This window comes from Heterodontus francisci, chromosome 9, assembly GCF_036365525.1.
Source record: "Heterodontus francisci isolate sHetFra1 chromosome 9, sHetFra1.hap1, whole genome shotgun sequence".
Lineage (NCBI taxonomy): Eukaryota > Metazoa > Chordata > Chondrichthyes > Heterodontiformes > Heterodontidae > Heterodontus > Heterodontus francisci.
In genome coordinates, this window is record NC_090379.1 from 47,251,162 (window position 1) to 47,264,344 (window position 13,183).

The 13,183-nt window shown below is 39.6% G+C and overlaps 1 protein-coding gene across 2 annotated transcripts in view; it reads left to right on the forward strand.

Annotated features, from left to right (window-relative positions):
- The window catches only part of traf3 (TNF receptor-associated factor 3), a 108,756-nt gene that overhangs the window by 75,136 nt on the left and 20,437 nt on the right, over positions 1 to 13,183 (forward strand). For both annotated transcript variants that reach the window (XM_068038965.1, XM_068038966.1), the window contains 7 exons: positions 5,719 to 6,000; positions 6,808 to 6,859; positions 6,954 to 7,058; positions 8,530 to 8,694; positions 10,313 to 10,390; positions 11,763 to 11,837; positions 12,206 to 12,298. In XM_068038965.1, the coding sequence (XP_067895066.1) occupies positions 5,719 to 6,000; positions 6,808 to 6,859; positions 6,954 to 7,058; positions 8,530 to 8,694; positions 10,313 to 10,390; positions 11,763 to 11,837; positions 12,206 to 12,298 (850 nt within the window). The remainder of the gene's footprint in view (positions 1 to 5,718; positions 6,001 to 6,807; positions 6,860 to 6,953; positions 7,059 to 8,529; positions 8,695 to 10,312; positions 10,391 to 11,762; positions 11,838 to 12,205; positions 12,299 to 13,183) is intronic.

Consider the following 13,183-nt stretch of genomic DNA (forward strand, 5'->3'; position numbering starts at 1 on the left):
TGGAGAGTGTGAAGATAAAATCCAATACCAGGGTCTTGCGCTTGAACAAGGGGGACTACAATAGAATGAGGGAGGACTTGGCTAAAGTAGACTGGAAACAAAGATTTTATGGTGGGACAGTTGACGAGCAGTGGAGGACTTTCAAAGCAATTTTTCAAAGTGCTCAGCAAAAGTATATTCCAGTGAAAAGGAAGGACTGGAAGAAAAGGGGTAATCTGCCATGGGTGTCTAAGGAAATAAGGGAGGCTATCAAATTGAAAGAGAAGGCATACAAAGTGGCCAAAAACAGCATGAAACTAGAAGATTGGGAAAACTTTAAAGGTCAACAGAAAGCCACAAAAAGAGCTATAAAGAAAAGTAAGATAGAACATGAGAAAACACTAGCACAGAATATAAAGACTGATAGCAAATGTTTCTATAAATATATAAAACGAAAAAGAGTGGCTAGAGTAAACGTTGGTCCTTTAGAGGATGAGAAGGGGAATTTAGTTATGGGATATGATGAAATGGCCGAGGCATTGAACAGGTATTTTGTATCGGTCTTCACAGTGGAGGACATTGATAACATGCCAGTAATTGACAGAGATGAATGTAGGTGAGGACCTGGAAACAATCATTATCACGGAAGAGGTAGTTTTGGGCAAGCTAATGGAGCTAAGGATTGATAAGTCTCCTGGCCCTGATGGAATGCATCCCAGGGTACTAAAAGAGATGGCAGGAGAAATAGCAGGTGCACGGACGGTAATTTTCCAAAATTCGCTGGACTCTGGGGTAGTCCCAGCAGATTGGAAAACAGCAGATGTGACACCACTGTTTAAAAAGGGAGGTAGACAAAAGATGGGGAATTATAGACCGGTTAGCTTAACCGCTGTATTGGGGAAGATGCTTGAGTCTATTATCAAGGAAGAAATAGCAGGGCATCTCGATAGAAATTGTCCTGTTGGGCAGACGCAGCATGGGTTCATGAAGGGCAGGTCATGCTTGACAAATCTTTTGGAATTCTATGATGATATTACGAGCAAGGTGGACAATGGGGACCCAGTGGTTGTGGTGTACCTAGATTTCCAAAAGGCCTTCGACAAGGTGCCGCACAAGAGGCTGCTGCATAAGATAAGGATGCATGGCGTTAGGGGTAAAGTATTAGCGTGGATAAGGGATTGATTGACTAACAGGAGGCAGAGAGTGGGGATAAATGAGTGCTATTCTGGTTGGCAATCAGTCACTAGTGGTGTGCCTCAGGGATCGGTGTTGGGACCGCAATTATTTACAATTTATATAGATGATTTGGAGTTGGGGACCATGTGTAGGGTGTCAAAGTTTGCAGATGACACTAAGATGAGTGGCAGAGCAAAGTGTGCAGATGACTGTGAAACTTTGCAGAGGAACATAGATACATTGAGTGAGTGGGCAAAGGTCTGGCAGATGGAATACAATGTTAATAAATGTGAAGTCATTCATTCGGTAGGAGTAACAGTAAAAAGGATTATTACTTGAATGGTAAAAAGTTGCAGCATGCTGCTATGCAGAGGGGGACCTGGGTGTCCTTGTGCATGAATCGCAGAAGGTTGGTCTGCAGGTACAGCAAGTAATTAGGAAGGCAAATGGAATTTTGTCCTTCATTGCTAAAGGGATTGAGTTTAAAAGCAGAGAGGTTATGTTGCAGCTGTATAAGGTACTGGTGAGGCCGCACCTGGAGTACTGTGTGCAGTTTTGGTCTGCTTACTTGAGAAACGATGTACTGGCACTGGAGAGGGTGCAGAGGAGGGTGAAGGGAATAGATGAGATACAAGTAGAGAGGATGTTTCCACTGGCAGGTGAAGCTAGGACAAGAGGGCATAGCCTCAAGATTAGAGGGAGCAGATTTAGGACTGAATTAAGAAGGAATTTCTTCACCCAGAGGGTTGTTAATCTATGGAATTCCTTGCCCAGTGAAGTAGTTGACGCTTCTTCAGTAAACGTTTTTAAAGCTAAGGTAGATATCTTTTTGAACAATAAAGGAATTAAGGGATACGGTGAGAGCGCGGGAAAGTGGATCTGAGTCCACGAAAAGATCAGCCATGATCTTATTGAATGGCGGAGCAGGCTTGAGGGGCCCGACGGCCTACTCCTGCTCCTACTTCTTATGATCTTATGATCTTCCCACTGCTGTGTTGACTGAGATTGGCTAATGCAGTATAAATTGATCCTGGAATCTTCCTGGTCTCCATGGCTCACTATCACACCAGTGATGCACTAACTAAATTAATCACTAGGGAAGCCATATCTCCGGGTTCTTTGTGTCTGGTTGTATGCTCAGGCTTGCTGCAGGATAAGAAGTGCCATGTTCTATCTACCCTACACCAGAGAATATAGAAGTAACAAAACTCATTGCCGGGAGATGAGGGGAATATGAAATGATGAGAATTGAATCCATGTTCATCAATGTTTCAAAGTAAACATCTGAACTAGATAGAGCTTTACTAATCACCATGTGCAGAGTTCCTGCTAATAAGAGTTGAATTTCCTGTCTCATTAGCAGGACTATTCCCTTAGCAGAAATGATGCATGGAAAAGCGTACAAAGCAAATGAATATGAAAACGCATTGGATTGCGGGAAAAGTGAAACTGAGTGAAGAAGTGTACAGTTGCTTGGTACTATTTGTGTGGCATGTACAGCAAAGCCATGGTTGATCATTCCAACCAGATCAGCAACAAGCCGAGAAAAGTCAGAGATGTAATTGAAGCTCATTAATTCCAGAGCACTGAGGAATGGGGAATAGAAAACTTGCACATTATTGATCATATGTTACTGTTCGCTGTATTTTGTAACCTTGATGCACAATATCAATTATGATAAATACAAGTACGATGTGTACAAACAGCATCAAAAATTAGAGGGTGTGCTGTTGGAATGCATGGTAAACTTGCTCTGCAGTTGTGTGCTTTATTTTGGGATATGGGACTTTCCTCTTGCATCCCTTATCGAGTCCTGGTATTTAACTTTGTGGAAATCCAGAAGGCATCCTGCCAGTGAGACTGAGTGTTTAGTAGGCTTTGGACGCGATACAAGTTCTTGGGTCAGCAGCTTTCTTTCAATAGAGACACCAAAGAAGCTGAGAGCGAAAGAAATAGCTCTCTGTTAGGGATGTACATATAAACCTACGACACTAACAAACTGAAGTTTTGGATTCTTTGGGAAAACAAACTTATAATTATTCTAGTTGCTTTATTGAAAAAATATTCTGAATAAAGCAAATGCAAATGAGCTAGCAGATTGTCTTTCCCCTCAGGACCTGAATTCAAATTCAATCTGAATCAGTGGAAATCCAAGTTTAAAAAAAAATAGCGTGCTTAGTTTCAGTTTAATGCTGGAGAACTATCACTGTATCTGTAGCACCATACCCAAAAGCTATAAAACAAGCTTGAAAAAAAACTTCTTCACAATTGCCAGGCACCTTTTATTAAAAAGTAGTTGGAATCTTATTTGCAGTGTTATCTATTGAGACATGAAAATCAGACCATTAGCACTGATATTCACTTATATTCAGTGTTTTGTTTTGAAGAGACAAACTTTCTGCCAGTATTTTGTCTGAAAATATAGTTCTTTAAATTTGGCAGAAAATTTGTAGTTTGAGGAGCACCTAAAATTGTCCATCTTTGCCTCAGCTACCCCAACCCATACAAGAGTCTGTGAACAAGTGCAAGTTTCCTTTTTTAATATAAAATAGTTTGCAACGCAGCTTAGTATTTGTCACAAATATGCAATGAAATACAAGATCATCAATGGTATATTATCATTTGATGCTTATTTTTAATTAAAATTGAATTATATTAAAGTGCTGCTGCAGATCTTAGAGTTGAGTACAATAGTCTCAAGTGCCTTCTGTTGCATTGTTCTGCAGCTACAAATGGTTAAGACTAATGACCTCTTGTTTTCTCCTCTCTACCACCTTCAATATCAATAGCTGGAGTCAGAGGGCATTTAAGTGATGCAGTAATGGACCTTTAGTCAGGCTTGAGTTTTGCTTCCCTGGTAATATGGCTAAAACTGGGAAAAGTCAGCACAAGTGGATCCTTGAAAGCTGATGAAGACTGTCATTTGAACTGGGCTTTTTTGGATGATTTTCCAGTTTCTTACACAGCTGATTTTCCTCTTCTCCTATTCACTGTTGGGGTTTTTTTTTGTTGCTACAATAATGATGATCTAATGAGCCATTTTATTTATATTGCTTGGTGACAGTCTTCCTAGAATCCCTGGTAATGCAGTGCCAGAATGCCATACTGCTTGCTTCAGGTCTGACTGAGTCGATTATATTTAGCATTTTACGTACGTCAAAGTTTTTACCTTTTGGCAATATCTAGAAATGCTATAGAAAGTTCATTGATCCACCATTTTGCTTTAATTGGCTCGGCATTTCCCATTCTAAAGTGGGATCTGCACTTTCACTTATGAAAAACTCTGGATTTTAGGATTAATTTAGTCTGCAGAGTTGATTTTAGGATCTTCATTCCCTCACTGTTGGGACAGGAGACCCTGGGTACATGTCTATTTTTGCAAACAACACTTTTTTTGATACAGGAGAGAGAGTGGGGGGGTCAGTTTAAAAAAAAATGCACTTTGAGAAATCTAAACCAACCAAATATAGTGGAATGTGATTGGATTGGACCCAAGTTCAAATCCAGACTGACGGAATAAAAATCTTCTTTCTCTACTGGCTGCAAAGATCTTCTAGGAATCGGATTTGACCAGAGGCAACCAATTCCCAATAGATGTGGGCCCACAACATAAAATAATCCATAATTTGGCACTGATTTTAGTTCAGAGGAGGCCACAAGAATTGATGATTGGACAATAAAAATCTGTCTGTACATTGTACATTTTCACTTCTCTTAAACATTCTGTTTGGAGTAAAATTGTGAATTCAGTGACTATTTTTGTCAAATTACGTGCAAATCTTTTCTGTTCTATGGACCTGCACCGTTAGGACTGGGGGCAAGGATATATGAACTTTTTAATCCTATTATTCTGGGCTGAACTTGTGCTGCGACATGATTCTACATGTGCTGCTCATCCTCCAGTACCTCACCGAAGGAGTTGTTGCTTGTGCATCAGTCGCCTTAGTGTTAGACAAATCCGATCCTGGCCTAATTTGATGTCCACATTCACACATTTTTCCACAGGGGTCACTGTGTAGTGAGCACTATGGGGAAATCCTGGTTAAATTTCTCTTTCCTGACCTGGGGGCAGTTGGAGTTTTCTACTACCACCACCACCTTGAGAAATTGACTTTTTTACTCCTTTTCATTTTGCTCACTGCGATGCTATCACCTCCATCATAGAGGGTGGGTGATTCTTCTTAAACAGCATCACTGTCACTCTGTAACCAGCTAGAAAGGAGTTCTAAACCAAGAAGTGAGAGTTCAGCACAGCATATGTTTCTCCTTCATTCCACATCCCTGGCGAAAGTAATAAATTACTCTTTTTCCTGTTCTACTCCTTTCCCTGGTATTCTATAACAGCCAGACAGGAACAGAGAAGCTTCCCTCAACTGTATCAAATGAATCTAAATGATGGTCACTCAATCTCAATCTTTTTGTTTACCTGTCAACTACTTAACTACGTGAGCTAAGGGCTACCAAAGAGGCGCATGGAATTCACTACTGTGCAGAGTTAGTTTATGCAATGCACTGAGAGAGCTAGTCTGTTATTACTGCATACTAAAAGCTGCTTCTTTACAGATTTGGACGGCCATTGGCCATGGCAACAGCAAGAAACATAGAGTCGTCGGCCCCACCACTTTCCCTGGAGTCCCTTGTGCAGCTGGCAAATGTGGTTCACCTTCCAAATAACAGGCTGTCATCTCTACACATTGAACCAGAGGACGGGGGCTTCAAGGAGAGGTTTGTGTTGAAACTGGAAAACAAGTACAAATGTGAACATTGTCGTCTTGCACTCTGCAATCCCAAACAGACCGAGTGTGGCCACAGATTCTGTGAAAGCTGTGTAAGGAAAATTCTTGGGTAAGATCATTTATTAGAAATTCTGATGTATACTTTTGACTAAATTGAACTGATCCTCCTTCAGTGTTGCATTGGTAGTTTGTTTGATGCATTGACTACCTTGATTTTAAAAAAAAATCATTCTTGAGCTTATTTTATCTGAATAGACAATTTACAAATTTTGCAAACCATTATGTGTGATATGGTGACAGCAAAATATATAAGTTGAATAAGAAGTGTTCTCATCAATAGTGCAGCCTGTCTTCAAATATTGAATTACTGATTGACTAATGCTTTAGAACTAATAGTAACAGTATGGTAGCATTCCAATTTCACTGGGAATAATCACCACAAAACTTGGTTTACCTTTGGGGTCTATATTGTGTTAACAGCTAGAAAATAAGTCATTTGGACCAAAAGATTATTTTCTGTTAAAACTAATATATCTAGTTTTTACAGTGACTTTCTTGGAGATTAATTTATGAGTAATATTTATGTGACTGGTAACCTAATTTGAAGTATATACTTCAAACAAATGGCCGTTGAAAATGAGAAGCTCTGATCTAGAGTCTATAGGGGTGGCTGAACTCTGGAACCTAGAGTTTGATAGCTTTTAGGAATAAAAATGAGGGTGTATTGCCCACAATGTTTTTTAGGTGCAGAGATGAATGTTTCTGGTGATATAACTTGAGTAGCACTCCGACCAAGAGAACTTAAAGGAAAATGTGCTATTTTAAATATCTGTTATGTAACCAAAACATTATTACTTTACCATTTAGGATTTAGATTATTACAGCTACATTCTGATTTAATGTTTTATGTTTTTAGGAGTCCAAACCCAGTTTGTCCAGTTGATAATGTGCCTTTATTTGAGAATACGGTAGGCAATCCAGTAAATAGTACAATAGTTTTTAAATTCATATTTAATATGGACTAATAATGTGACATGACATGCCATTGTTATATTTTCAAAGGTTTTTAAGGACATCTGCTGTAAAAAAGAGGTTCTTGCACTTCAAATCTACTGTCGGAATGAGATAAATGGCTGCAAGAAACAGCTACCTCTAGGAAAGCTTGAGGTAAATGATATGATCCAACATCATTAACTGGAACATGTTCAAGTTATATTGATTCATTTTTAGATAACCCACGAACCAAGGTATGATTCAGTTTTAATTTGGGTTGTTAAATCCTAAAGGACCTGTTTCTTCACTGAGATAATCTAACCATCTCCCCTTGACATTCAATGGCATTAACATCACTGAATCCCCCAACATCAACTTCCTGGGGGTTATCATTAACCAGCAACTTAACTGGACCAGCCACATAAATACTGTGGCTACAAGAGCAGGTCAGAGTTGGAATTCTGCGGCGGGTAACTCACCTGACTCTCAAAAGTCTATGCACCATCCACAAAGCACAATCTGGAGTGTGATGGAATACTCTCCACTTGCCTGGATGAGTGCAGCTCCAACACTCAAGAGGCTTGATACCATCCAGGACAAAGCAGCACGCTTGATCGGCACCCCATCCACCACCTTTAAGCATTCACTCCCTCCACCACTGGTGCACGGTGGCAGCAGTGTGTACCATATTAAACATGCAGTGCAACAACTCACCAAGCCTCCTTCAGCAGCACCTTCCAAACCCACGACCTCTACCACCTAGAAAGACAAGGGCAGCAGGCGCATGGGACCACCGCCACCTGCAAGTTCCCCTCCAAGCCACACACCCTCCTGACTTGGAGCTATATCGCTGTTCCTTAACTGTCACTGGGTCAAAATCCTGTAACTCCCTTTACTAACAGCACTGTGTGTGTACCTGCACCAGATGGACTACATCGTTCCATGAATGAATGAAAAAAAAATCTCTTGTACCATTTTACCATTTAAATATATACAAAAGTCGCAATATTAAGACATTGACATAATTGGATTGTTAGTGATTTTATTTTAAGAATTGTATATAAAAATTAAGAAAATATTCACATGACTTGCTGATTGGATACCTGTGTGGTCCTATTCTTATTGATCATTTGATCATTCACAGGAAGAGGGGGTCACTGGCAAGGCCAGCATTTAATGTCCATCTCTAAATGCCCTTGAGCAGGTGGTAGTGATTTACCTTGATTACAAATGAGTGGCTTGCTAGTCCGTTTCAGAGGGCAGTTAAAAGTCAACCACATTGCTGTGGGTCTGGAGTCACATGTCGGCCAGACCGGATAAGGACGGCAGATATCCTTCTCTAAAGGACATTAGTGAACCAGTTGGGTATTTACAACCATCCAGCAGTTTCATGGTCACCATTACTGATGCTAGGTTTTTATTCCAGATGTATTTAACTGAATTTAAATTTTCCAGCTACTATGGTGGGATTTGAAGTCATGTCTCTGGATCAATTAGTCCAGGCCTCTTATTTACTAGTCCAGTAACATAACACTGTACTACACGACCCCCCCCAAAAAATCAAAATTGTGCTACATTTGAACATTGTCTTGATGCAATAGTCTAATTGTCAATATCTCTTTTGTTGTTTTGCCTCCTAATAAAGGGTCACTTACTTGATTGTCCTTATCAGGAAGTCCCATGTGCACGCAGGGGATGCACAGAAATGGTACAAAGGAAAGATTTAGCTGACCATTTAAATTCAAGCTGTAAATATCGGGAGCAAACCTGTAAATACTGCAAGAAAGAAATCACTATTGCAGAGTTAAAAGTAAGACGCTTTGAAATAATTACATATTCTTCTGTTTCTTGATCATCTGTCATTAGCAGTGTCATTGCCATGTATAAAATATATAATCTTTCAAGCTTGTTGAAGAATAATTAGAATTGTGCTGACAGTTTTGGAGCAATTCAGTGTTACTGTAGCAAACTTCATGTCATGTTCGTATTCACCTTTTGTAGTTGGTGCCATGATATGTGTTCTTCTGTGAGTGCTTCTGTGATGGTGGTCAACCTGGCCACTCCTTGACCTCTTGAAGTAGCTTAGGATCTTTAACTATGATAAAGATGCACGATAAGTGCAAGTTGCTGTTGTGCCAAGGTGAGACGAGCTCAACAACTTACTTAAGGAACGGGGAGCAAAAACACAGCAGAGTTTTTACACACTGCCTCGCACCCGGTGAGAGAGGAATTCGTGGAGGTTTGGCTGCTTTCACTGGAAATAGTGCTGGATATGATGAGACCAAAGCCAATGAAGTGAAGAAAATACCTTAACTTCCTCAACTGCTGTGAATTAATTTTTCTTGCAGCGAAGTATTGAGGGCTACTGAGATTTGCCAAAAGTTTGAGTAATTTTATAAAGAACGCTTCTGATTTCAAGCAAATACTGTGGCTGTTTTCCTCTTGCATAATAATACTTGACATTTTATTTCATATCTGGCTTCTTTGTAACTAGCTGGTGGTGGGCAGGGTGTTAACCAGAACAGCAACAGCTTAATCACAAATAATTAATGCTTGCGTAAATCAATAACCAAAGAGAAACTGTTATCTTTTTCTAAGCACCTTACTGCCTTGAAAGAGAATGATGGCCTAGAGGGTTTTTTGTTGTTGTTTTTTGTATAAAGTGAGTCACAGTGAGGACTAAACTGGGTTCTCACTATTCTTTAATCCTGACTACCTCCTGTAAAACCCATTACAGTGCATGTTGTCTTTCTGCCTCGTTTGAAAGGAAAGTAGACAACTTTCAGAGCCACACTGAATCAGACAGTTGATTCCATATAAAAACTGTGCACAAACCTGTATCTTGCTGCACCAATAGTATCGTTAATGCCTTTCAATCAGTTACATCCTCAATTAAATATGCATGGTGTGGCAATCAGAGCTGTCGGCATCGAGGAAATGCCAGGGGTGAGATCACTTGGTGAGGTACTGGGAGACTAGTACCTATGATATCATATTCTAGCCAAAGTCAACATGTTCAGGAGGAGGGGAGAAGGTTTGTTTGGACAGGGAATGGGGATGCAGTGTTGGTGGGGTGGTGGTGGTGGGGGGGGTGGGGGAGCAGAGAGAGGTGAAACACTTTAAATATATGGAGCTGTGCTTACATTTCAAAGTGCAGTGCATCAAAATAGTTGTATTTTCAACATTTCTTATCAAATGCCTTCAATCAGTCATCACTCTGGGCAGTTCTACATATAGATTATGTAACTAAATGAAATCAGCCACATTAAAGAATGCATATAAAAATAGTAGGTGGCTGGAAGTAAACAGATGGATCTAAGTTGAAAGGCAAATGTACAATCTTGGATACTGTCTTTAAACTACTTTAGCAAACCATTTTGGAGGCACGGGTGATTTGAAGAAATTGAATGTTTCTCCTCTTCTTCTAGAAACATGAAGATTTTGACTGTCCGTCATTACCAGTGCCATGCCCTAATAAGTGCAATGCTTGTATTCTGAGGGGAGAGGTAAGTGGGTGTTTTTAAGTTCCTTACAGCACAGTTTTAAGAATTGGTAGCTGGACATTTCTGGTTATGGATTCAGTTAGTACAAAAAAGAACTTTGACTGCATAATATAACGTTAAAGTTTAGTTTTCCCGTAAGAAAATTACCACATAGAACTTATCCCTTCAAATAAATGTGCAAGAGCAAAGCTCCTTTTAATGGGAAACAAGAGCAGAGAACAATTTGTGACTGTAAATTGCCACTTACATGATGGATTTAAGTTGTGAGCCCTGGAATCTGCCTTTATTTGTAGGATTTGCTGAGTTGAGTGCATCCTAATCTGAGCTGTAAGTTTACCATGGTCTGTCATCCTCTTTCTGCCCTTCCTAAAAGTGAGCTGAATTATTGAGATGGTGATTTGTCCGTGGTAGTGTGTGCTTATGCAGGAGGCTATCTGAGCTTGATTGCTAAAAGCGATTGTGGGCAATAAGATGTCTTTACTGCATTTGAATGAGAGCTGATTGCACTCTAATTGAGTGCTTACTTCAAATAGTGGGAGTTTCTGAAAGAACAAAAGTGTGATATAAACCTTTTCAACAAAAAATGTTGTGTTTGCTATTATGGAATCATAGTGCAGAGAATTTAAGAAAATTGAGAACCTGTTTATGATTTCATTACACACAGCATACAGAGGAAATCTTCCAATTGTGGCCAGATCAGCCAAAAATCATAATTCATTTCTTTGCTTACGATAGTTATAGTGTGTTTGCTCAGGTGATTAAAGTGCTTTCTATTTAAAAGTGATGATTGTACAATCATTCTTGTTGGGAAAGGACGGCTCACCTGATGCCTACAGACAATTTTTTTTTTATAGATCTTTGTTTAGATGGTATCACTGATGACACAAAATGCAGCATATAAAGAAAATCCACTCTCTTCAAAGTTCATGTCCAAGTATTAAACTTGGTTGCGTTCAGCCTCTGCATTGCATGCTTAGTTTAGGATGCTGGAAATCTCTCAAAAACAGAAAATGCTGGAAATACTCAGCAGGTCTGGCAACATCTTTAGAGAGAGAAACAGAGTTAACGTTTCAGGTTGATGACCTTCAACAGAACTCAAAAGCAAAATTTACAACATTAACGTTTAGGTCTTTAAATAAAACAAAATCTTCTACAAAGTTTTGAATGTATTCACAGGCTGAGTATTGCCATTTTTAGTACTTTGACAGGTTTCCATTATAAGCTGCATTCTCTGTCTGTCAGTGTCATTTTCATCTCCTGACTGTTAGGAATAATGTTTCACTTATCTGGAGGCTACCCTTCTGTAAAAGTGCATGATTTGAGCTGCTCGTCATTATAAAGCATGTATCAAAATACTCTTGTTTTCTCTCTGCAGTTAAATAGCCACCAGTTGCAATGTCTCAATGTGGTCATGACCTGCCCTTTCTCCCACTATGGATGTAACTTCCAAGTTAGTACAAAACCATATTATTATTGTTCATATAAGCCTTACTATAAGCAGAAAAAAGAAAAATCTATATAATAAATTCTAGGAGTAGAGCTTCTTACAAATGGAAGCCATTGTTGAAATTGCGGAGACGCGGAGGAAATAAATAATGTCTAGTATCTTTTTGTTGCACTGTGGATAATATAATCTTGACAATATAACATGTAAATCAAAAGGCACACTACCATGAACTCACGTGGTATATTTAACCAGGAGCTAATTCTGTTTGCTGACTGTATACAGCTGAACATTGCTGTGAGTTTACATTTCTGATCTTTTTCCATTGCTTTCTCTACAAGCTTCCACTGCATTTTCTTTTTTTGCCGTTTTAGGGAACCAACCAGGAACTCAAAGTACATGAAGTTGATGCTATGGCTCAACATTTGAACTGTGTGCTGATGAAGAATGGAGATCTCGAAAATACGGTAATCAGAGTGATCAATAATGGTGAATTTTCTGAACCTGTCAAAGTGTTTGTTTTTAAATCATTGAAAACGTTTCTTTTTAGGACGTGTGCTTGCTGTGATGAGGAAACTGAATAGCGTGTGCACCTAGGGACACGGATTCAAATTCACAAAAGTCTGGAATTAGAAGCTAGCCTCAGTAATGTTGCTATGAAACTATCATTGATTGTCATAAAAACCCATCTGGTTCACTAGGAAAAGAAATCTGCCATGCTCATCTGGTCTGGCCTACATGTGACTCCACAGCAATGTGGTTGATTCTTAACTGCCCTTTGAGATGGCCTAGTAAGCCACTCAGTTGTCGAGGGCAATTGGGGATGGGCAACAAATGCTGGCCTTGGCCGTGTCGCCCACATCCCATGAAAGAATAAAAAAACTGATCACTTTTACTTAAATGTTGGGTGTAATGGCAGTCACAAGACTTCAACTAACTGGTGGGGGGAGGCTGCGCAAGAGGGAAGGGCTGAGGCAGAGATCTGCAAGATCACTGTCATTTTAACCAGCCAAGGAGAATGGCTGCAACAAGTTTTGTGAGCCTGATGTGTGTCTTGTTTATTCTTGAAACGAAAGTTGACATCTGTACTAAAAACACATTACACCACTGGTTTCAAATAATGAGCAGTAGGAAAGCTCTCCTTGGTCCAGTCATTTTTTCCAATGTTTAGATTCCATATTTAGTAGTTTGAATAAAACCGATCTCTTGATGAAAGGTTCCGATTGCAGTAGAACTCCTCTTCACTGATAGGCTGTATTGTTTCATCCCACATCTCATTCCAATCATCTGCCCCATTTTAAATATCCAGCCTATAACCAAAGTTCTATCCAAATTACAATTATCTCAGGGTG